Source organism: Dromiciops gliroides, chromosome 2 (assembly GCF_019393635.1).
Source record: "Dromiciops gliroides isolate mDroGli1 chromosome 2, mDroGli1.pri, whole genome shotgun sequence".
Lineage (NCBI taxonomy): Eukaryota > Metazoa > Chordata > Mammalia > Microbiotheria > Microbiotheriidae > Dromiciops > Dromiciops gliroides.
In genome coordinates this window covers 122,104,055-122,129,744 of record NC_057862.1, presented here as the reverse complement: position 1 = coordinate 122,129,744, position 25,690 = coordinate 122,104,055, and the positions used below count along the sequence as shown (strand labels likewise).

Below are 25,690 nucleotides of genomic sequence, written 5' to 3'. Positions count from 1 at the left end.
TGTGATTTCATCAGTATAGGGAACTCCAGAGTGGAAGTATTTGAGTATCCCATGCATTAAGCACTAGGAATTAAGTTAGCCCAGAGTTATCAGATAAAATGTTTTTAAGGAGTTAGGGAAAGTGGAATGCATTCTAAACGTTCTAAAATGTTTAATATATAGCCTACGATGTTATGTCCCCATCTCGGAAAATCTGATTTGGATTGCCAAGCTTTTTTATTATAAAAACTCCTTGCATTCTTCCAAGCACTTTAGTCTTCTTGAAAACAGGAAAATAGAAACTGACCATTACCCCCAAGAAAAAGCTAGGCTGGAAAAGTAAAAAAGCTGCGAAGGGGTGGAATGAGGGTGGCTAATTGGTAAAGAATAGATGTATGTTTAACACCACAGTTGGGCACTTTTCTATAATTTGTGTCACTGAGTTTATATCTGCATTTATAATGTCACCATCTGATAATTATGCCATCCATTCTAATGATAACTAGTGTAGTGTAGTTGATAGAAAACTGACCGGGAGCAGCTAGGTGGTACAGTGGAGAGAGCACAGGCCCTGGATTCAGGAGGACCTGAGTTCAAATACAGCCTCAGACACTTGACACTTACTAGCAGTGTGACCCCAGTTAACCCCAACTGCCTAAAAAAAAAAGAAAGAAAAGAAAACTGACCTAGGGAGTCAAAAACCTGGATTCAGGTCTTGCTTCTGACAAATTCTGGCTTGGTGACCCTGGCTAAGCAAGTCATTTAACCTGTCATTCCCCCGGGCAACTCTCTAAATTACAGAACAGTTACATTTATAGAGGGAATTTCCTCACCAAGAGTTCCCCTACACCAATGAAATCTTAGGTCTGGACCAAAAAGGGGGGAAAGGAGGCTTCAAAACCTGTTTTTTGTGACTATTGTAAACAAAATTGCTTCTCTTTCATCCTACCTGAGAAGTTAACCTGAGAAATTAACAATCTGTTAACAACACTGGGTAAATAGATTTCTTTCTTTGACCATACTTATTGGGAATGTAAGTGGTCATAAAGACTTTAAAACCATTGAGCTATAATTTAGTTCATTCTTATGCCTCTTAAAAAAACACTAAAATTATAAGTCATGTAAATTAGTTTAAGCCCACAATCCTGAGAAATCAAACTGAAGGTAAAGGAGAATTGAAAAACTAAATGCATACCATTGTTGATTGGCTTTTGCTCCCCCTTCTCTTTATCTTCAGGTATAGGACTTCTTTTTCCACTTAGGACCCCTTTTTGCCCAAAAAATTTTTATACAACCCCAGGTATATAAGTACATGAAATAGGTATACATAACCTTTTACTGTTGCTAAATTTTCTGCAACCCCCACATTCAGTTAAACGACCCCATGTGGGGTTGCAACCCATAGTTTAAGAAGCTTTGTTCAGATAGATGAATGTTTGAATAACCTTAATTAAGATTGGAGGAGCTGATGAAAAGTTTATACTCCATAGTATTGAGAGTCTGAGCCTAACACTGTATGGTATCTTACAAATTTAACTGTTGTCTTCTTAAAACTTTCCCATCCATCTTTATATCTACCTCCAGTACTTGGTAACTTAATTCTAAATCTTTGCCTTTTTACAGATGAAGAGATGGACATATTTCCAAGTCCTGCAGACCAAGAATCTCCTTTCAATATAGCAATCTCCCAGAGACATCCTATTAATAGAACTTATACTCGGAAAAGGCTGCTCAGCTAGTAAAATTGGTTGGTTATATAGCCATTACCAACTTTGCCAAAGGCCATTCTGGCCTGGCACAACAGGGATTCTCTGTTCTTGTCTCTCTTCAGTCCAAAGACTGACTTTCATCAGATGTATTGGACACTCACAGGCTTATGCTATGAATGAATTTGTGAAATAACACAGAAAACCCTGCTCATCCTTCGTGCGATTGAGCGAAGAGATTTCTGCAATGCTTGTGTCTCTTTTCGGAGCTGGAGACAAGGGCTTTTTAAATTATTTGAGAAAGTACAGGGGATAAGGGCAGAGAGAGCCAGGCAGAAAGGTGCTGGGGACCTGGCTTCAAGCCTCTTCTACTGTTCTCAGGCCTTGGAGTTTGGCTAGAAAGTGGGGGGTTATTATTCCCTGCATTCAATTTCTCCATCAACCTCCGTTCCACACCTCACCCAAGATGGAGCAAGATCACATCTAATGTGGCAGAAGAAATTGTCCACATTCCCTTTGTATAATATAATAAATTGTTACTTGAAGCACTGAGTTCAATGTACAGATGCAATATCGAGTAGGAGAAAGAACAGTGGCCCTGAGGGTACTCTGTCTCTACCACTTACTATCTATGTAACTTTAAGCAAGTCACTTAACATGGGAGCTTGTTTCCTCATCTGTAAAATCAGGAATAGCACTTTTTTTTTATTTTTTGCAACAAACATTTATTTTTTTCCAGTTACATGTAAGGGTAGTTTTCAACATTCATTTTCATAAGATTTAGAGTTCCAAATTTTTCTCCCTCCCTTTCCTCCCCCCTTCACAAGACAGCAACCAGGTTATAGATGTACAATCCACAAGTGCTCTTTTCATCAGTTCTTTCTATGGGGGTGGATAGTAAGCTTCATCATTAGTCCCTTGGGATTGTCTTGGATCATTGCATTGCTGAGAGTAGTTAAGTCATTCACAATTGCTCATTGAACAGTACTGCTGTCACTATGCACAATGTCCTCCCAGCTCTGCTCACTTCATTATACGGCAGTTCATTAGTCTTTCCAGGTTTTTCTGGGATCATCCTGTTTGTCATTTCCTATAGCACAATACCATTCCACCACAATCATATAACAAAGCTTCTTCTGTCATTCCTCAACTGATGGACATTCCTGATTCTCCATTCTTAGCCACCACAAAGAGTTGCTATAAATATTTTTTGTACAATTTTTCTCCCTTTTTTCTTTTTCATGATTACTATTGTTAACTGTTTCCCTTCCATCCTCTTCCCTTCCCCATTATATTTATTCTATTATCCATCTTCTTTCATCCTATCCCTCTTCAAAAGGGATTTGTCCCCTCCTCCAATCTGCCCTTCCTTCTTTTGCCCCTCTCTCTTTATCCCCTTCTCCTCCTATTTTCCTGCAGGGGTAGAGAGATTACTCCACCCAATTGAGTGTGTATGTTGGGAATAGCACTCTATCAAACAGAGCTATGACCATCAAATGAGAACATATAAAATGTCATAAGCTTTTATTTCTACCAGGTTTCTAATCCTTGCCATGACTAGCCTGAGTCAGTTGTGACCATCATCCAAGTATAAACTTCTTTACTTGTCATTAAGGGTATGTTTTCCAGAATAAGATTTTTTTTTTTTAGAATAAGATTTTTTAAAGTAATATTTCCATGTTTTGAAACATCTTACTACTTTCTGCCTTTCAGAAAAATGCCTATGAATTCAAAACAGTTTATCTCAGGGATAAGACAACATTACTTTTTTTCAGTTTATGGATATATTTGCTACTAAATCAGTGGTGTGGGTTGAAAGAGAACTTAGACCCTAGATTATTTAGCCCCATACTCTCAATACTTTGCTTATTATACTCGACTATCTTTACCTAGGCTGAAAGTGTCAATTAAGGAAGTGGGTTTTCCTAAATAGCTTCCTTTGTGCTGGTTATATCAAATTAAATCAAAGGTACTCCCTTCCCCTCCTCTGTGTCATTGCTTTAGTCATCCTGATAAAAATAGAAGCTGAAATTCCTTTACAAACTCATTCCTTGGTTCTTAAAACTCACCTTAAAGCTTATTTATTACAAAATTATAATAAACATACTTTTTAAATACATTTACAAGGTCCTCAATCTCAGCTGCATATATTATCACTGAAATCCCACAGGCTGGTATTAGCTTCCAATAGACATGTACCTTTGAGCATTAGCATCCTTCAGTAGACCACCAGTTCACTGATCATTGAATAGCATAGTTCTGTCCACTGGAGCAACACCATTCACATAAAAATCTCAACTTCTGAGGCAGGTGCTGGAATTTGTCTACACTGGGTTTTTCCTAACATCAATCATCCCTTGACTGGCTCTTCGTAACTCTCTTCTTGACTTGGGCAAAGGGCCCAGGTGTCGAGGCAGAAGTGGTTCGCTCATAGGCAACATCCTTCCAAGTAGGGGCTCAGATACTTCTCGCTGCCTGAGCTCCTCTAAGCAACCCTGCTCATCACTAGACAGGGATGAGCGCTTCCATGTCAATGGTAATGGTGCATGCACTAAGTCTCGAATCTCTTCCCTGGCCTTAGGAGTTCCCTCACTAAGTGATGCCTGCCAGAGCTGCTCAGAAGCTGCAACAGTCTCCTCTTCCATTCCAGCAGCAAAAGATGCTCTGTTCTCAGTGCACACAGTCCGCTTCTCCCCTCCTGTCACCAAGAACACAACTTTGTCAAGAGTCGATATCAGGACACTTAGTCTCATAATTATAACATAGAGGTGATCTCACTGCCAAGGTGAGGAAGATGGCTCCTCCAGCCTTGATGTCTCGAGGGGCAAAAAAATGAGCAGAATTAGAAGCAGCTCAAATTTGCTGGTGAGATATTCCCGTCACTTGAAAGTTGGAAGGGACACCAGTGGCCTTCTAGTCCAATACTTACACAAAGGAATTTCCACTCTAATATACTTAACAAATAGTCATCCAGCCTTTGCGTGGAGTTCTATTTTCTGTTCCTTCCCACTTCAGAATTTGTGAGGCTGGTAGCTAAGCTTAATGAGAATCCACCTATGATAAGTTATTTAACATCCCAAAGGGAAATTAAGATGATCGAGATGGGCAATCGACTATAAACTTTACCTTTGCTCTGGCCTGTGGAATTCAAGTTATTCAGCCTCTGCTTCAATTCCTGATTTGTCCACATGTATCGGCCCAGTTCTTTCTCCAGAGCTTGGATCCTATTTTCATATTGCCTCTTGCTGCCTGCTAGTCCTTCACCCAGGTGCTCTGGATATAAGAATCAAGGTGTGTAGGAAGAGCCATGGGAGGAGATACAGAGATAATGAAAAAGGATCATACTAATTCATAGTGAATGAAATGGGCATTACCTCGGCTCTGCTGGAGCAAGAGTTGGATGTTTTGCTCATGCTCTTTCTGCTGCAGGGTCAGCTGGCGGTCCATCTCTAGTCGTTGCCGTTCCACAGCTACCTCCAGCCAGTACACCAATCTCTGCTGTTCCTCCAGTTGCATTTCAAGTTCTGAGAAGGCGATTTGCTGCTGGTGCTGTTCTTCCCGAAGTGTTACCACCTGTCTCAAATCCCAGGCTTTGCCTTACCAGCTGATCAAGCCCTGAGGCTCTTTTGAGGCTCATAGCTTTGTCCCTGGAGGCCCAAAATCTAAGTGAAATCTAGACAGGGACCATCTCACGTTGGTCAGAAAGAAAGGATAGCAGTGAAGACATGGCACTCAGCTTCGGCCTATGGACAGCACTGGGTTTAGGTGAAAAGGGGTTTCATGGAGAAGGGAGGGCTAAGGAATCCCTGCAGATTGTGGTTTATTCTACGTTCAGACTCACCAAAGAAATTAGCTATTCTTTGATGCCTTTTTAGTGTCTCATAGAATCAAAGGTCAGATAAGAAATGGTAGTGTTTGAGGTAGTTGCCTACCTTGTCAAAATACTTGCATAGCAAAGCCCGGGTCTCTGAGGAAGAGAGGTAGCTGAGTTTGGCCATGAGGTTCATCTCACATTGTGACAACATAGTGGCTGAGGCTCGTAGCACCCGCTGACGGCATGTGATGGCCTCATTCTTATATTCAATGGCTGCATCCAGAGCTTCAATAGCCTCATCCAGCTGGAATAGAGTCCTTTCCTCCTATGGGGACACAGACACTGACTCTTGGGGAAGTAATGTATATTAAGCTTATGCCGTGTGCCAGGTACTGAGTAGATCACACACATACAAATTTATTCTATGCAGGGCCTATTTTGGCATGGGCAATAGTAAATATTTGATTTAAAAATCAAAATATAGCTCTGACCTCTGCTAGAGACTAAAGAATGCAAGAACAGGGGAACCAACAATCCCTTGGTGCCTGTCCCTGTATCATCAGTGTGTAAAGAGAGATGATGCCCATTTCCATCAAACTGAATATTTCAGTCATGAGCCCAGCCCAATGGCAAGAACTCCATGTATTGTTTGAGAAGTTTCTTGGAGTATACTATTGGAACCACTGCTATCAATAATTCAAAATAACAAATACAAGAAAAGTTCAGATAACTTACAAATGTACTGTGTTCATCCTTGTGACTAATTTGCCAGCCTGGCTTTAAGATGATTTATTACAATTAATTGATCTTCCCTGAGTAAACAAATGACTGGGTTACAAGGAAAGCCACCTTATTAATAGGGGGAAAACCTAGTGTGGTACTTTAAATGTACCATCAATGACTACTAAATTAGCCCATGTGCAAAATTGAGTTGCAAAAAATTTTTAAAATTTTTTTTTAATTTGAGTTGCATAGAATCATTGAATTTCAGAGCTAGAATGATCTCTGAGATCACAAAGTCCAACCCTCTAGTTTTTTATAGATGACAGAACAGACTCAGAAAGGTAAACCAGCAAGAACTAGAACCTAAGTCTCCAGGCTCCTGACATCCCATGCACTGCTCTTTCCATATTCCATAATCCTAGATTGTGTTCTTAAATACTCTATTCATGAAGAAGATAGATGAGACTATGCACAAAATGTACCATCAACTCTTATAATCAAGCTGAGCTGGAAGGAATTTTCCTCTATAATAGTCCTGACAAGTGGTCATCCAGCCTCCGCTCAAAGATTTTCAGAAACCATAAAAGTTTGATTTCATTATTTCTAATCTAGTTTTGCCTCAAGATAAATGGGGAAGGTCCAGCAATTGGAAGGATGTCAGGAACTTTGGTGCCTGGGATACATCATTCTACAAGGAGATTCATGGGCTTGGGAGGGCTCAAGTGCAAGCAGAACAATACCTCTGGGGATAACAGGTTGCCCTGCCTCAGTTTACTATCAATCTCTAGTCGCTGTTTAAGCAGCAGGTCCTTTTCTTGTCGCAGGTTGTCAATCTCCACACGTATCTGTTGCTGGCTGTGAGCGCTGCCCTGCCGGAGCTGCCCACTTTTCTCAGACAGTTCTTTTTCCAAATGCTCTAATCGACTTGATACTCGCACAATGTCCTCATTCAGTGCCTGCACAGAGAAAGAGAGAGAGAGACAGAGAGAGAGAGAGAGAGAGAGAGAAGCACTTACTAGACTAGACACTGTTCCCTATTCCTAGGAAGCTAGGAATTTAGGTGGCATACAGGACACACATGCAACAATAGCAAACAATGAAAGGTAGTATAAGTACTAAGTAGTGTGCTTCAGACTAAGTTCAAGAAAGGGGAAGCCCAATGACAGCTAGAAGAATTAGGACAAACTTCATGGAGAAAGTAGAACTGAAGCTGGGCCTTACAGAATGAATAGCATGTAAACAAAGGAAGGATATAACAGGGGAATATAAACATAGGCACAAAGGTAGGAATGAGTCTTTGGTGGGACATGAGAAAAACATTTAATTAAACTAGACAGTGCACACGGTGGAGTAAAAAGAAATGGCTAGGTAAGGTGAGGTCAGACTGGAAAGTCATAAAAATCAGACGAAAGAATTTGTTGATATAAGTAGGGATCTACTGAAGTTTTTACTATGGGAACAGTGTGATGAGTAATAGAGACCTTGTCTCACAAAAAAAAAATATATATATATATATATATATATATAAAGACCTTGTCACTCTATCAGTCTTAAGAAATAGTTCAATAGGGTAGGGCCAAGATGGGGTAGTGGTAGAAACCAGTGTGATGAGCTCCCCACCACAGACTCCTCCAAAAAGATCTGGAAAATATGCAAGGAAGAATTCTGATGGAGAAATACTACAAAAAAAGTTACCATGAGTCCTTTGGCCCAGATAGGGAGATAAAAAAGAGGTCTGCATACACTGAGGACTGGATTGGGTTAGGAACACACAGTGCCCAGAGTACTGTGTCCAGGGCCCAGGGAAAAGCTGAGCACCAGGGTAAGAGGAATTTCCAGACACATATAGGGAACCCTCAAACCTATTTTGGGGCACTGCAAAGGGGACAAGTACCAACTGGCAGCTCTGTCACCCATTACCTAGTTCCAGGTCACAGATCCAGTGTATAACAGCAAAAATTAACTGACCTGGAAAACAGATCAATGAGGAAAAATTAAGCATCATTATATTATGTGAACATTACAACCAAAAAAAAAAATGTCAAGAACTCTTTTTCTTTTAGAAAACTGTGCCAGGACAAAAGTGGAAATCGAAAGAATCCACCAGTCACCTTCTGAAAGAAACTCCCAAATGAAAACTCCCAGAAGCATCACAACCAAAATCCAGACCTTCCCAGGTCTAAGAATAAAATACTGCAAGCAGTCAGAAAGAAATGATTCAAGTACTGAAGAGCCAGTTGGGATCACACAGAATTTAGCTGCCACCACCATAAAGGAGCAAAGAATTTGGAATATGATATTCCAGAAGGCAAAGGATGTGGACTTAATAGCCAAGAATAACTTAGCTACTAAAACTGATTATAATGCTACAGAGGAGAAAATGGACCTTTAATGAAATAGAGGATATCTCAGAATTCCTGATGAAAAACCCAGAGCTGAGAAACTTTGAAATTCAAGCAGCTAGGTGGCGCAGTGGATAGAGCACTGGCCCTGAATTCAGGAGGACCTGAGTTCAAATCCAGCCTCAGACACACCACTTACTAGCTGTGTGACCCTGGGCAGGTCACTTAACCCTCATTGCCCTGCCAAAAAAAAAAAAAAAAGAAAGAAAGAAATTCAAGCAAAGAGAAACACAAAAAAATACGAATGAACAATGATAAGGATAAACTAAGAGAGGAATTAGTCTTAAGCAAAACCAACTCTACGGATGTAAAAAAATATAGCTCTTTTTGAGGTGGAAAAGAGTGGGAATGTGAGAAGACACCCATAAATCAGGGAATGGATAAGCAAGTTATGGTATCTAAATGTGATGGAATACTATTTTGCTGGACTCTTATTAATATAATGACCAACTTAGATTACAGAGAACAAATGAGGAAACATGCTACTCCCTGATAGAGAAGTGAAGGAATAAGAATGCAGAATAAGATAATTTTTTTTTGGACATGGCCAATTTGGTCATGACTATACATATTTATAGTGGGTTTTGGTTTTCTTGTGTTCTCAATGTGGGGTGGGGGAGGAATAGAGTGAGAGGGCAAGATGGTGGATCTTGGTTGATTAGCACAAATAGCAAAAATTTTAATAGCTTGGTAGTAGATTTTTGTCCTATAAACAGAAATTGATGACCTACATTTATACAGCCATTGATGGTTACAAAGCACTTTACATTCATTATCTCATTTGATTTTCACAAAAGCTATGATGTATCAATATTTTACAGAAGAATTGAGACTCAAAGTGGTAGAGTTGGGATTCAAATTCAGATCTTCTAACTCCAAATCCAGTACTTCTATACCATAGTATAAATACCCACTATAAGTACCCATTGTCTGGGGCAGCTAGGTGGCGCAGTGGATAAAGCACCAGCCCTGGATTCAGGAGGACCTGAGTTCAAATCCAGCCTCAGACACTTGACACCAGCTATGTGACCATGGGCAAGTCACTTAACCCTCATTGCCCCATAAGAAAGAAAGAAAGAAAGAAAGAAAGAAAGAAAGAAAGAAAGAAAGAAAGAAAGAAAGAAAGAAAGAAAAAAAAGTACCCATTGTCTATACATTTTAATACTTGATCACATGCTGCCTGGTTTTTGTATTTGATTGTCTCTTGGGCATTTCTTCAACCACACTATAGATTTCCTGGGGAAAAGATCAGATTTTCTACTTATCCTATGGAACTCAGATCAGTGTACACAACAGGTATCAAATAAGTATTTTAATTGAATTTGAATATGAAAACATAGGTTTCTTTAAAAATCTGGTCCTTGAGCATCTTCCTGATGATTATGTAGGAATCCCCAATTAGCGAGCCTTCTCTAACTTCTCTCTCTCCTGAGAGATGATGGCCACTGCCTTCTTCCTGTTCCTGATGTCCCTGACCTGATGATGCTCACCTGACTAGATCGAAGTCTCTTGCTCTCGAGCCCAGTTTTTTCCAGCATCAGAGCTTCCTTCTTAGCCAGAATAGTCTCCCGCTTGCGCAGTTCCTCCCCCAGCTCTTCCAGAGCCCTCCGCTGCTCCAAGACCTTCTCCATTTCCAGGTCCAGCCACTTTTTTTGTTCCTCAATCTTCTAAGGGAAGAGATATTAGACCATATCAATTCACACTTCTTTCTCAATCCAGCTGGTCATCAGCTCTCATTCACCTCCTTGGGATCACAATTCCAAAGAATTCTGAAGTGCAATCCAAGGTCCCTGAGTCTCAGGACGTGACTTTATCAGTAGAGGGGGTCAGTGAAGGCCTCCCCAACAACCTCTTAACCACAGGTACCTGCTGCTGCTCCAGACTGACCACGGAACCATTGCTCCCACTCCTCCTCTTCCTCTGGAAGGCTGCAATCTCTTCTGTCTTAATCTTCAAGATTTTTTGCTGCTGTTCATGCTTGAGCTCCAACTCCTAAAGGAAGGACCAGAGCCAGAAAGCCAAGAGAAAGGGATTGGAACAGATCAGTAGGTGAGACACCAGAGAACAATGCTGTTTACAAGGCTACTTCTTTCCTCTAGGATTTTCCAGTAACGGCACCCTAGCATCGAAGGGGAGGGTTTCACCCTAGCCCGGGTATGTTGTATGTGAAGGAAGCCCCACCACCCATATTCTCAACTGTTCTGACTCCTCCCTTTTGCCCAACCTAGCTCCTGCTGCCTCGCTTTGCTTCTCAGAAATATGTCCCTGGAGGCTTTTTTTTTTGGGGGGGGGGTGAGGCAGTTGGGGTTAAGTGATTTGCCCAGGGTCACACAGCTAGTAAGTGTTAAGTGTCTGAGGCCAGATTTGAATTCAGGTCCTCCTGAATCCAGGGCCGGTGCTCTATCCACTTTACCACCTAGCTGCCCCCCCCCCCCGCCCCTGGAGGCTTTTGTCTTGAGTTCTTCACTTTCTAAGTCTCCATGGACCATGCCCAACCTCACTATCCCAGCCTCATCACCAGCTCCTGACTTCCAGATTCATGGCACCAAACCTCAAAGCCCCTGACCTTGACTCGGTGCTGCCTCTTATGCATCTCTGTCTCCAGACGCCTTTTCTGCTCTGTCTCCTCCCGAAGCCGCCTCTGCAGCTGCCCTTGTTGTTGACGCATGACTTGCACATTCCTCTCCAGTTCCCGTACTCGCTTCTCACTCTGAGCTGACAGTGACACTAGACGTTCCGTGGCCTGCTTTTTCTCCCTCAGGACCTATGCCAATAGAAAGATTAGTCAGCAGCCCCAAAACTCAGGCTAGCCACCTTCCTGGCACCATGGAACTAGTGGGTCCATGGAGATGCCACATTCGTAGAGGTGCAGCAAAGTATAATGGAAATAACATAAACATGGAATCAGGAAACTGCCCTATTTTTTTTTTTGCAGGGCAATGGGGGTTAAGTGACTTGCCCAGGGTCACACAGCTAGTAGGTGTCAAGTGTCTGATGCCGGATTTGAACTCAGGTACTCCTGAATCCAGGGCCAGTGCTTTATCCACTGCGCCACCTAGCCGCCCCAGAAACTTACTTATTTATCTTTTTTTTTTTTGGTGAGGCAATTGGGGTTAAGTGACTTGCCCAGGGTCACATAGCTAGTAAGGGTTAAGTGTCTGAGGCTGGATTTGAACTCAGGTACTCCTGACTCCAGGGCCTGTGCTCTATCCACTGCACCACCTAGCTGCCCCGAGACTGCCCTATTGAATCTTGGTTATGCTTGGGCAGCTAGGTGGCACAATGCACTTGAACTCAGGTCTTCCTGACTCCAGGATCAGTGCTCTATTCACTGTGCCACCTAGCTGCCCTTTGCTGCTCCATAGCAGGGCTTCTTAAACTTTTTCAACTCACAATCTCTTTTTGCCAGAGAAATTTTTACACAACCATGGGTATATAGGTACATAAAATAGGTATAATGAACTTTTACTGTTGCCAAATTTTTTGCAAACCCCACATTCAGTTACACAACCCCATATGGGGTCACAACCCACAGTTTAAGAAACTTTGCTTTATAGCACTATATAAATCTAAGCCCCCTATTATACCCACCCCAGAAAGTTGTCCCCTGGCCATTCCACCCTTCTTTGGATAACAAAGGCCCTCAGATGCTGCATAGTTTGTTTCACCTATCATCCAAGTCTCCCCCTCTTCCCTCCTTATCTATAAGGCAGAAACCACTTCTCAACTTCCAATCTGTTAGCGGCTTAAAATAGTTAGACTCGATGCTTAAAAAATACATTATACCAGGGGCAGCTAGGTGGCGCAGTGGATAGAGCACCGGCCCTGGAGTCAGGAGTACCTGAGTTCAAATCCGGCCTCAGACACATAACTCTTACTAGCTGTGTGACCCTGGGCAAGTCACTTAGCCCCAATTGCCTCACTAAAAAAACAAACAAAAAAATACATTATACCCTCATAATAATAATAATGAAAATAATAATTCACAGGTATTTAAAGTCTACAAAGCTCTTTCCTCATAATCAACACTGTTTATACAGCTGCATCTTCTTATAAAATTTTTGGTCTCCTTTAGACCTGGGAGGACAGAAGAGATTCATTATTAAGTGGATGAAGAAGCTAAGGCAAGAAGGAATAGCAACTTTGCAAAGTAACATGGTGAAATCTATGATCAGAGACCAAATTTCCAGACTCCAAATAACCTTTTACTTGGGAATCAAAATGTAATCAGCAAAGAGTTTCCTCCTTACTGTTGCTTCATGGGACTTACCAATACCCTTCAGAACACCAACCTGTACTTGGCTTTGGGCAGCAGCAACTCTCTTGCGGAATTCCTGCAGCCGGGATCTCTCCCCAGGGTCCTGGGACTCCTTTCCCTCCAGCTCCCGAAGCTGTCTTTGGCCTTCATTCAGCTCTGCCCGCACCCGATCAGCTTCTCGCTCCAGCTCCCCAATCCGCTGGCAATGCTGCCGATTCATGGCTTGGGCTGCCTTCCCTAGAAGCCCACAGTGTGGACAGATGTCATGGTTTGGGGTGGGAGGACCCAGCTTTGACCATCTTTATCACCCATCACCTCAGTGTCTTGTCTAGGGGAATGTATGTTTTCCCCAATCCCTAGAAACAACTCCTAGGACTAAGCAAATCTATAGGAAGATTCTCCCTTGGGACAAGAAATTGAACCCCTCTGTGGGATCACCAAGAAGGGAAATGAGGACCAAACACGTCAGGGAGTTATATTTTTGGGGGGGTCTATCTGAGCTGCCCGGTACTCAGGAGCAATGAAAGAGGGATCCCAAGCCACCTGATCACCTGTTCGGATTAGCTCTCCGATCAGTTCTTCCTTCATACGAATGTTAATAGCCAGCTCCCGGATCTTCTGCTGGGCCTGTGCCAGACGCCACTCTGAGGCCTTGACAGAGGGGCCTTGTCCACAACCAGCTGATTCCTTTCTCCCACCAGCTGCTGTAACAACCCAAGATGACAGATACTCAAAGTTGTCTCCAGGGTTGCTTAGGGGAGTAGGGGAAAGGGTGACAGGGACAGCTACTCATGAGTTTAACAGCACCAAGTGTGAGGAAGATACAAGAGGTCTGAGGGAGGGAGAAGAACAGACTTGTGGCAGCTTCTGTTTCTCCCAAGCATTCCTACCTTCTCCCCAAGGATTCAATGGCTTTGGGGTAGAAGGTGAGAATGTTTCCTGGGGTCTGAAAAAGGCTCTCTGAGCCACCCTGCCCTGCTTCCAGGGGGCTGACCCTTCATCTAGGTAAGAGGTTCTGAAGCCTATGCTTCATAATTTCAGAGGGTATCTAAACTCGTTTGGGGAAAAATTATATCTTTATTTCAATGTAATTCGTTTCCTTTGAAGTCCTATGTATTTAAGTTTATGCATTAAGCATTGCTCTGAGAAGGGTTCCCAAAGGGGTCTATGACACAAGAAAGGTTAAGAACTCCTAAGGAGAAAGAGGAATACAATGGATAGAGCCCTGGACCTGGAGTCAGGAAAACATGAGTTTGAATTGTACTTCAGACACTTACTACCCATATAACTCTGGGCAAGTCACTTAACCAGTTTGGACCTCAGTTTCTTCATCTGTAAAATGAGGAAGATGACACTCAAACTTGTTGATTCTGTAATCTAGGAGGAAGGGTGTCACTCCCCAAGGAGAATTTCCGCCCCCCCCCCCATTTTGCAGCCAGAGAAAAAGGGAGCAGAAGTGATATGTCCTTCCTTTCCTTGTGACAGTTTCCAACTTAGAAATCAAACATCATGTTCCAGGAAAAGACAGAGTGTATACTTGGCTGGGGTTGGGGTGGTGGTGGTGGAATAGGAGACCAGGAGAAAGTTGTCTTATTGCTCAAAAGAATCGATTTGAGAAACTATATTTCAGTACATTAAGTCTTATGCAGAGGGCTTCCCCCGCCCCAAGCAAAACAGAGCTGGAGTGTCCTCTGCCTAGGATGCTCCTGGTGAGACAAGAAGGCCGGGGCAGGGAAATGGGGTTAGGGTTGGTATTGCCAATTGCAATGCTGAGAGCTCCACCCACCTCTGGCCATATGAGCAGCAGTCTCCAGCTCCTCTAGGTTAAGTTCCAAGCTTTTATTCTCTCCATGAGGTTCTCCATGCCATTGGATAGCGGCTTCCTTCTTGCTCCAGCTCCCAATGCCATTTCTAGAGGGCAGGACCCAGAAAAGCAGACACCCTTTCTACCCACAACTGTGGCCATTCAAAGGAACAACAAGGGTTAGAGTTAAAGACTCTGAAGGTAGTAGGACCTCCATCAAAGGGTCAAAGGTCACTGAAGGCATCATTCAGCACTGGAAGCTGCTGAAAAGGGCAGGGAAAAGGTAATGGTAGATTAGAGAGAGAATATGGCAAAAAATGCTCATATGGCATCCCAGGAAGAGCCAAGGAGTTGCCAGAAGAAAGAGAAGACAATGAAAGGAAAAAAAAGAACAACCGATTAGCTTTTCTAAGGGTGGCAAAGAACTGGAAACTGAGGGGTGCCCTTGAACTGAGGAATGGCTGAGTGTATATGAATGTGATGGAATGCCACTGTGCTGTAACATGCAATGGAAGGGGCAGTTTCAGAGAAGCCTTAGAAGACATGAACTGATGCAGACAGACGTGAATAGAACCCAGGGGACAATTTATCCAATGTCAGTAACACCATAAAAACAACCACTTTGAAAGAATTAAGAATTCTGAACAATCATGATCCCAGCAGACCAACAATGAAAGATGCTTTCCACCTCCCCACAAGGGAGGAGATGGACTCAATATACATAAGGAGACACACATATCTGGACATGGCCAATATAGGAATGTATTTTGCTTGACTTAATGTACATTTTGTTTTACATTTTGGGGGGTTTGGGGGGGGGAATGAGGGTTAAGTGACTTGCCCAGGGTCACACAGCTAGTAAGTGTCAAGTTTCTGAGGCTGGATTTGAACTCAGGTCCTCCTGAATCCAGGGCCAGTGCTTTATCCACTGTGCCACTTAGCTGTCCCCACTTAATGTACATTTGTTATGAGAGGTTTTTTTTATTTTTTCTTTTTTTGCATGGGGAAGATGGAGGGAGAGAGAGGGAGAGAAAATAAATGCTGGGTAATTTAAAAGTTAATAAAGGGGCAGCTAGGTGACACAGTGGATAAAGCACCAGCCCTGGATTCAGGAGTACCTGAGTTCAAATCTGGCCTCAGACACTTAACACTTACTAGCTGTGTGACCCTGGGCAAGTCACTTAAGCCCAACTGCCCCACCAAAAAAAAAAAGAATCATAGGGCAAGAAGACTCTTTTAACTTCTTGCTGCCTAGGGGAGCTTCTAGGTTCCTACAAAAAAAAGTTAGGGGTGGCTAGGTGGCACAGTGGATAAAGCACCGGCCCTGGATTCAGGAGTACCTGACTTCAAATCCAGCCTCAGACACTTGACACTTACTAGCTGTGTGACCCTGGGCAAGTCACTTAACCCCCATTGTCCTGCAAAAAAAAAAAAAAAAAGTTAACATCCAGAAGAAATTGCTTACAGCTTACCTTCGAAGATGCAACGACCTTTTGGGTTCTTCTTCTTCTTCCTCTGAGGATGAAAAGGAATGACCTCCAGACCTTGCTGCTTCCAGTCCCTCATCCATGTTTTCCTTTCTGTTAATCAGCTGCCCCAAGGAGAAGTAAGGTATAAAGGCCAAACCTAAAGTTTTTTGAGGGTCCCATTCTCATTTCTTAGTCCTATAAGCCTACAGCACAAAGCCTCTCACAGGCTTTGTTAGCCTCCAGTCCTCAGCTCCTGAGAAGTAAGTTTCAAAGTTGGGACTATTGGACAGACCCGGTTCCTCCCTTTCTGGAGGAAAAAACCTACCCACAGAGGTAACGGGAGGTAGGAGATGCCAAATGCTGGCTTCCTGTGTGATATTCAGCCCCACTTTAGTCAAACCCCACCCCTTTATCTGGGACAGCTCCAAAAAAGAACCATCAGCATTTCACAGCTAGGAAAATAGAATGATGGAGGAAAGAGGTGTAGAGGGATCAGATGCTACAGAGCAATGTCCACTGCCGTGTTCCCTAATTTATACCCCCTACTGGAGCTGGACTAGGATGAAATCCATGAGGGTTGAAAGAAGGGACTCCCCTCTTCTTCTGCCATGTGATAGTTTTCTTCAGTTCTCTTGTTTTGAGAATCAACACCTAGCCCCACCCTGTGATGTGAAGCCATTCTGAGTGCCAGGGCAGAGAGCTCTTGGTAAAAAAGCACAGCTCTTCTCACTCATCCCTGGCCCTTACCTCTCCCTTTTGGGCTCTCCCATTCTCATTTTCAAGAAATAAGGGGGTCGGAGACATGCCAAGAGCATGACAGCGTACTGCTTCCAGAGGGGCCGTGTGGGGCCGAAGGGTGTGGTCCCCCAGAGGAAGGCCCTGCAGTAATTCTGTGGGTCCCCAGCCAGGCCTGGTCATTTCCAGACGCAACTGAAGCTGCACAATCTCATCTTGCTGTTCCCGAAGCCGGTCACTCTACAATGCATTAGAAATAACAATGGTAACAATAACAATCACGGCTAACATTTATATAGTGCTTTAAGGTTTACAGAGTAAATCCCACAAAACTTATGAAGTAAGAAATGCAAGGATGATTATCCCCATTTTAAAGATGAAGAAACAGGCTCACTGAGGCTAAGGGACTTGCCTAGGGTCACAAAGACAGTAAAGGCCAAAGCCAATATTTGAACACAGGTCCCTCCTGACTCCAAACCCAGTGTTCTTCACAGACTATAAGCTAACAGAAAGCAACTTACCAAGATTATAAAATGCATGGTGTCACCATACCCATGGTGGGTATTCAATGTGCGATAATACTGATGACCTTCTATCTTTACCCATATGTGTGTACAAAGCTTGTGGGAGATAGCGTTTCAGACCTATAGCTTTCAGCATCCAGAATCCAGGCTAACTGACCAAGAACAGGAAGGGGCCATAGAAATGAATGCAAAAAGTTCCAACAATACAAAATGCATTTTAGATATGACTGGGGATTGAACACCTGAAGAACTGGGAGAAGCTGACATTCTCTTTATGTTGAGTCACGCAGTCAGTAAATATTTAAGTGCCCATTCTGTGCCAGACCCTGTGATACATGGTATAAATCTGCAAGGAGCCCTACCTGTAACTTGTACTGTTCCATGGCATCTTCCAAGGCAGCCAGAAAGTCTTTGTTCTCCTCCTCCAGGCGGGCTACTTGGCTCTGCAGGCTTAGCAGCTGTTGTTCCCCACCTCCTTCATGGCCCTTGGAGAAAAACTTAAATGATATTATGGAAAGGGGTCCTTGCATGCATCTCTTTCCCTAGTGCATTCCCCCAAAGGAAAGCAATTCCTGGAGATTCCTCTGCCATCTATACTCACTGTCTAAACACAGCCCATCTTTTTCTCATTTTACCCACACCTATCCTGTCCTCTCTACTCTTAAAGCCTGCATTGCATTTGCTCGCTCTCTCGTTCTCTCTCTCTCTCTCTCTCTCTCTCTCTCTCTCTCTCTCTCTCTCTCTCTCTCTCTCTCTCTCTCTCTCTCCCCCTCCTCCTCCCATCTCTAGTTCCTCTCACTCTCTCCCCTTTGTCTCTGTCTCTCTTCCTTCTCTCTCTCTCCCCCCTTACTCTCTCCCCTTTGTCTCTCCCTTCTCTCTCTGTCTCTCTCTCCCTTTTCCCCTCTCACTCTTTCTTCCCTCTTTATCTCTGTCTCTTCCTTTGCTCTCTCTCTGTCTCTCCCTCTTCCCCTCTCTTGCTCTCTCTCTCTCTCTCCTCTTTGTCTCTGTCTCTGTCTCTGTCTTTCTCTTTCTAGGTTGCATTCTTTGCCTCTTCCTAAGCCACAGAAGGAACCTTTTAGGTCTCATGCCATCTCTATTACCTTTTTCTCTTTTTAGGTACACTTCAACCCAATTTCAGTTAACTCTTCCCAGATATTACCTTTTCCTCACACAGCACAGATTTAGGATCATAGGATTTAAAGCATGAAGGGAACCTTAGAATTCATCTAGTCCTAGAGGTTCTTAAATGTTTTGTGTGTCATGTTCACATTAATGAAGACTGTGGAGCCCTTCTCAAAATAATATTTTTAAATACATAAAATAAAATACAATGGATTATCAAGGAAATCAATTATACTCAAATATAACTATCAAAATATTTTTTAAAACAAGTTCAAAGATTCCAGTATAAGAACCCCTGAGGTATTCTAACTCTTTCATTTTACAGATGAGGAAACTGAGGCTAAAAGAACCAAAACGACTTGCCCAGAGTCACAAAGGCAATAGATGGTAGAGCTAGTATTCAAACCCAGGTCCACTGACTCCAAGTCCAATGTTCTTTCCACAATACCATGGTGCCTCCTTTTAGCCCTGAAAAAGGGACCCATAGTCAATGACCAAGGGGCCAACAGCCATACTTCCCATGTGTTTACTATCCTACTGCCATACCTGAGCCTTGGACGGTTTTGCCCCAAGCACCCGGGAACACTGGTCATTGGTGGAGGCACTCTCAATGCCACTGTCAGGTCCTGAGGCAGAGCTCAGGGCACTGCGTTCCCCCTCCACACTACAAAGCCATTCCCGAACTTTCTGGGTCATCTCTTCAGGCAACCCTGTTTCTCCCCGCAGCTCCAGCAAGAGGTGGTAGGCTGCGTCGGTGCAAGCCCGATAGCGGGCGCACTCTGCTACCAGGCGGGCGGGCAGTTCTGGAGCACGATGCTGGCGGTGTACAGGTTCAGGCCTGTGGATGATGCGAGTTTCTGAGCGGTGCCGCTGCTCTAGGGCCCGCTGCAGGCTTCGGATCTGCAGCTGCAGCTCCTCCACATGCTCTGGTTCCCGCCGGCAGTTGACCCTAGCACAATTGCGGATGTTCTGGGCCCGGCTGGCATAGTTGAGAGTATTGAGGGTCTCATCGAAATCTGAAGAAGAAGGGCTGATACAGGCAATCATCACTGTCTTGGCATTTCCACCCAATGAGTCTTTTAAGATCCTGTGGAGAACCAGGCAATTGTAACTGGGGCTGCAATTATAATGAGCTATATTGGTCGCCCATGAGGGACAAAATGGAGCATCTACATTTGAAGATCCCTTTATGCCATTCCCTGAAACATATCACCTCCTTGGTCTTTAGTATCTCAGGTCCAGGAACCAAAGACCTCCTGCCTCTATCACTCTCATCTATGGTAACTTTAATTTTCTGCCCATTAACATTAAGAATAGGGACTAGGGGGCAGCTAGGTGGTGCAGTGGATAGAGCACCAGCCCTGGAGTCAGGAGTACCTGAGTTCAAATCCAGTCTCAGACACTTAACACTTACTAGCTGTGTGACCCTGGGCAAGTCACTTAACCCCAATTGCCTCACTAAAAAAACAAAACAAAACAAGAATAGGGACTAGACCTGTGATTTCATTAGTATTGGGAACTCCTGGATGAGCAAACATCCTGTTCCAAACCAAGTTGATACCTTCTTAGCAACTTAAAGTCTTAAGAGAATTTCCTTCTTTTTTTGGGGGGGGGGTAGTAAGCATATTATTAATTTATCGGAATTATACCAGTAGAAGATTGACCACGTGTCTCCCTAAATCCTCATGGTCTAAGGCCTCATGATATTGGAGGCAGAGAGAAAGTTTCAGCATGCCAGTTAGTGAGAGCAGGAGAAAAGTCTCAAAAGACCCATGTGGTCTCCCAGAGAGACAGCACATGGTCTCAAGGAAATGAGAGAGAAAGAGACAGAGAGAGACAAAGAGACAGAGACAGGAGACAGAGACTATGTAGTCTCAGAGAACCAAGAAAGACCCAAAAGATGCCTTAGAAGAGAATTTCCACCGAGACAATACATGATTTGCCCAGGGTCAGATAGCCAGTTGATTGTGTCAGAAGCAAGGCTTAAACTCAAATCGACTGTGTCAGAAGCAGGGCTTAAACCCAAATCTTCCTGGCCAGCTCTTTATCTACTATATTGTAGCATTTCTCATTACCAATTGGTAAAACTGCTTCTAGAAATGGAATCTGATTCCCAACCATCACAGGTATGTCCCCAGGGACCAGAAGAGAACCCAGGCTGCCCTTCCCGTGCCAGATATGGAATTGTCCCTCCCCAGACACATTGGACATGACAAAGGTGAAGAGACACAGGCTCACACATACCTGGTGATCTTGGAGTCCCGGTAGGGGATATGGCTGCCCTTGCGGTGAGGGTCACCCAGGGCACTGATGACATTGCCCAGTGCCAGCAGGCTGCTATTGATCTGAATACTCTCCTTGAGCCTCTCACCAGTGTTGCCTGTTTTCAGTACCCTCTCAGAACCTGCTAGATCCACAAAGTGGAACTTGGAGGAGAGAAGCTGGCCAGAGATGGGACCCACAGAGGGAAGGCGAGGCAGGCGGCCGGCACCTCGGCGCTGCTCCATGGTCACTGTAAAGATGGTGTGGGAGCGGCTGGACAGCCGATTGATATGAGTGGCCCCCGTGTGCCGAGCAGCATTGCCCACTTCTAACAGACTCAGCACTTCATCCAGACCCTCCACTTCTACCTCCTTGACACCACATAGCACTGTGGAGAGAAACACTGCATTAGCACTTCAAGGGAAGAAGGTTCCTAGTAGGAGCCAAATGAAGAAAGTGAGGACCCCAGAATGGTGGTCAGTTCTGGTCCACCTCCCCTTCCTCCCCCATGAGATTCAGGGGCATGCTCATGACAGCGGACTGGTGTTCCCTTCATTAAGCCAGGAGAAGGGCAGTAGACACACACGGATTTGGCCCACAGGGACAGAAGCTAAGAAAGAACCCCAAATCAGGACGTCTCTGCACGGCCCTTTGTACCCTGTTGTTCCTAAAATCACTCTCTGCTGTTTACTTCCCCATAGCACAGTGGCACCTGACAATGTAATATGCCCAAGGGGAGATATAACATGTTTTCAAGAAACATGGAGACCTTGTTTTATGGAACAGAAAAACTAGGAAAAGCTCAACCAATCCTAACAGACCTTTGAAGAGTCCCAAAGGAGATTCCTCTCAAGGAGAATCACAGAGGGCTTCTTACCAACATTTCCTTTGTCATCCTCTCTCAGCTGGATGTCTCTGCTGGCTGTTCCCACCTCCAGCAGGTCTCGGAACTCCTCCTTGTACACCTCCAGGTAGGACACATGCACGGTGTAGTCCAGCAGGTCATTCTCATCAATGAGCTTGAAGGCTTCTGCCATGGCCCGAGGAATGATTCCCTGTTCATCCTCATGGAGGGAAGCTGATGGGGAGTACAAGAGATTCAGGGGATCTCAGAACTTCAGCAGACAGGTACAAAGTCTGGACAGTCCCTACTTTAGGGCAGCCAGAGAGGTGCTCACTCCCTTTACCCACAAGGGAAACTTCCCCAAAGAGCCCTTGACATTGCTTAGAGACCCACAATATTCATATTCATATACCTCCAGCACCCACAAAAAGAGTATAAAGCAAGAAAGAAATCAGTTTTAAAAGGGCTATAGCTGACTGCACTTAGGGTTGCGAACAGAAGTAATTCAGGGTTGGAACAGGAGCTGATAGTAGGCCAAGGGTATGAGGCCATTTGATAACAAATTTTTATGAATATATTTTGGTTTTACAACATCTAGATTTCTCCCCATAACCCTTTCTCTATCCCCTTCCAGTGGGTCATCTTTTGTTTCGTTTTTTTGTGAGGCAATGAGGGTTAAGTGACTTGCCCAGGGTCACACAGCTAGTGTCAAGTGTCTGAGGCCAGATTTTAACTCAGGTCCTCCTGAATCCAGAGTCGGTACTTTATTCACTGTGCCACCTAGCTGCCCCCAGTGGGTCATCTTTTATAACAATAATTTTTTTAAAGGAAAGAAAAAAGAAATGAGGAAGAGAAAAAAAATTCTGTAAAACCAGTCAAAGAAATCTGGCAATGGAACCATAAAATATTAATAGCTAGAGGTCATCTTATCCAACCTTCCCCTCCATGTATGAATTCCTCATGAGTCAGTTTATTCCATCTTGAGTTTTAGTTGTTACTGTTTGCATTCCTCAGTATAGTCGCCTCTATCCATTTTTTTTTTTTTTGGTGAGGCAATGGGGGTTAAGTGACTTGCCCAAGGTCACATAGGCAGGAAGGCTTAAGTGTCTGAGGCTGGATTTGAACTCAGGTCCTCCTGAATCCAGGGCCGGTGCTCTATCCACTGCACCACCTAGCTGCCCCTCCCTCTATCCATTTTTCACTGGCTTCTAGCTTTCTACCCTTTTCCTGTGTGCTAGAAGCACATGAATCTCCGAGGGCTTCAAACAACGCCAGGGGCTCTACGGAGAACTCTCCACTGTGTGTGTTAAGGAAGTTATTATCTGGCTACTCTCCTTAAATGAAGACAAGTTCCCCCTCTCTGTAACTTCCCTCTATTAGTCCTAATTCTGTCCTTAGGGGCATCACAGAACAAGTCTCAAAATGCTCTCAAGTATTTGAAGACACCTGTTATGTCTCCATGTACTCGTCTAAATTTCCCCTTTCCTGGTAAACCATCCCTATAGCTCCTCATATGCCGTGGTTTCTACATCCATCACCATCCTTGTCACCTCTCACTGTCCTTAAAACATGGCACCTAAGACCAAACATGTTTCTCTAGATGTGTTCTCAACAGGGGTAGGGAGCTGGCCATCAGTCCCACCTTCTGTTCATGGATCCCAACTATATATAGCTCCTCTCCTCCAATACTGTGACTGTTGCCTTTTTTTGGCGGGGCAACGAGGATTAAATGACTTGCCCAGGGTCACACAGCTAGTAAGTGTCATGTGTCTGAGGGCGGATTTGAACTCAGGTCCTCCTGAATCCAGGGCCAGTGCTTTATCCACTGCGCCACCTAACTGCCCCTTTATGCCAGACTTTTACTAATATAGCCTAATGAGCTTGAAGGCTTCTGCCATGGCCCGAGGAATGATTCCCTGTTCATCCTCATGGAGGGAAGCTGATGGGGAGTACAAGAGATTCAGGGGATCTCAGAACTTCAGCAGACAGGTACAAAGTCTGGACAGTCCCTACTTTAGGGCAGCCAGAGAGGTGCTCACTCCCTTTACCCACAAGGGAAACTTCCCCAAAGAGCCCTTAATTAAAACTTATTGATTGATAATTACTTTGAGCAATCACATCATGTCGTTGATTCATATTGAGAATGTAAACAACTAACACCCTCCAGAGCAGCACCAAGAATTGGGTGGGAATTGGGTTTGAAATGTATATCCAGATTTCATATTTTAATCAATATTCAGTTAGTCAATTGAAAGCTTCTTTGAATGTCCCCTCCCCCCTTCTCCATAGGAATTAAGATAGGAGAGTGAAATATTGTTAAGTAAAACTCTAGGAAGGGAGTGGGAGAGGCAGTACAGCAAATGTGGGAATGTAGTGCTTCCGTGTCTCGGGAATAGGGACAAATAGGCCTGCCCCAACAAAAGCACTCACCAACACTGGCCTCTCCTATGGTGTAAGTCTTCCCTGAGCCAGTCTGACCATAGGCAAATACAGTTACATTGAAACCCTCGAAGAAAGCCTCTAGGAGAGGCTGCACACAGGTCTGGTACACCACTTCCTGACCAGATGTCTCTGCAAACACCACATCGAAATCAAAGGCCCGGTTTCGGCCCAGGATGACCCGACATTCCTCTGGTTCCACCTGCAGGCAGCTCTGATGTCCATGTAGCAGCTCTTTGGGCAAAAGGGGCCTAACACGCAGGGCCACTCTCACAGGTGTCTCCTCTGCCTTAGGTGGAAGCGGGGCTTCCAGTCCCATGGTTAGGGCCTTGCACAGCCCACTGTTGGAGAGAAGAGAGAAGAAAAAAGCTTCTTACCATTACCCAACAATGTAGTGCGTACCTGCCCACAGCAGCCTAATAAATGCTTGCTGAATTAATGCATCCTGCAGCAAAAGAGCAACACTATAGGAGATACAGTTTCTAGGAGTGATTCTTCTTTTTATCTGCTATCAGACAAGTCACTAAACTTCTTTAGAATGAACTTAAGAACTTTAACCAACTCCATGACCATGATTTGAGAGGAACCATGATGAAGGATGCTTCCCACCTCCTGACAGAAAGGTGATAGACTCCGGATGCAGAATAAGACACACAGTTTTGGACACGGCCAATGTGAGAATTTGTTTTGCTTGACTTTACATATTTGTTACAAAGGGGGTTGGGGGGTTGTATTTTGTTTTGTTTTTTTCCTAGGGTGAGAGTAGTGAGAGGGAGAGAAAATTCTTGTTCATTAGAAAAAGATATAAAATGTAACTGAAAACTTCTCTAGGGCTGTTTCTCTTTTTACATACAGGTTAAGATAACAAGACAGGAATCCTTTTAACACATAAAATGGGAATTTCTCCTCAGAGCCCCTGGCATTGGACGAAGCCCCACAATATTCATCAGTTAAAAAGAGAGAGAGTTGACTGCACCTAAAGCTGCAAACAGTAGCAACTAGGTTACTACCGTCCTAGCCAGACTGACTACAATCCCGTCCTAGCTACGTCACAGAGATGTGTCCGTGATAAAATGTAGCACCGAAGTTCAGAGCCCTTTGGTACCCCTCTTCCCCGGGAGGCGTTTAAAGCGCTATAGAAATGCAGGGGGTTGTTATTCTTATGGAACTTTGTTTGGGAACCCGATCAGTGCGGTAGGCTGAACTCCACGGGTCAGGAATAACTGCCCAAAGCCGGCCGGAAAACCCACCAAGGACCCGCAACTCCGCCCGCCCCGCCCCGCCCCGCCCCCGCTCCCCGCACCACCCCTCCCTCCCCCCCCACCCCTACTCCGGCCCTGCCCCGCGTCTTTCAGAAAGGGTTAATAGGGGGGCTCACCCAGAGGACTCCGGAGCCCGAGTGCGGCCGCCGCGTGGGCTCGCCGGGCCCCGCAGCCCCGCGCCGCCGCTCCCTCCCGCACCCGGGCTCCTTCCTCACCGCCGGGCCGTTTCGAAGTTTCCCCAACTTTTACAAAGCAGCAGCGCGGAGCTGGGCCAGGGCCAGCCCGGGACTGCGCGGAGGAAAGAAAAGCTCTCTTCGCTGGCCCGGCGGGACCGGCCCCTCAAGGGC

At 44.5% G+C, this 25,690-nt stretch overlaps 2 protein-coding genes across 2 annotated transcripts in view; one reads left to right on the top strand and one right to left on the bottom strand.

Moving 5' to 3' along the window:
* Window positions 1-2,270, top strand: part of TICRR (TOPBP1 interacting checkpoint and replication regulator) — a 39,961-nt gene extending 37,691 nt beyond the window's left edge. Inside the window, exon 22 of the mRNA XM_043986537.1 lies at window positions 1,603-2,270. Within this exon, the coding sequence (XP_043842472.1) occupies window positions 1,603-1,718 (116 nt within the window). The 3' untranslated portion in view covers window positions 1,719-2,270. The remainder of the gene's footprint in view (window positions 1-1,602) is intronic.
* A 758-nt stretch (window positions 2,271-3,028) lies between these two features.
* Window positions 3,029-25,512, bottom strand: KIF7 (kinesin family member 7). Its single transcript, XM_043980096.1, has 19 exons — window positions 25,460-25,512; window positions 24,073-24,422; window positions 21,676-21,876; window positions 20,781-21,186; window positions 19,083-19,623; window positions 17,777-17,899; window positions 16,903-17,130; window positions 16,159-16,277; window positions 14,669-14,793; window positions 13,434-13,586; window positions 12,917-13,119; window positions 11,191-11,388; window positions 10,491-10,616; window positions 10,115-10,291; window positions 6,963-7,178; window positions 5,618-5,824; window positions 5,060-5,258; window positions 4,812-4,958; window positions 3,029-4,383 (listed from the first exon to the last, which is right to left on the bottom strand). Exons 2-19 carry the CDS (start codon window positions 24,398-24,400, stop codon window positions 4,010-4,012), a joined length of 4,071 nt encoding a protein of 1,356 aa, XP_043836031.1. The 5' UTR covers window positions 24,401-24,422; window positions 25,460-25,512; the 3' UTR covers window positions 3,029-4,009.
* Window positions 25,513-25,690: the final 178 nt, after the last annotated feature.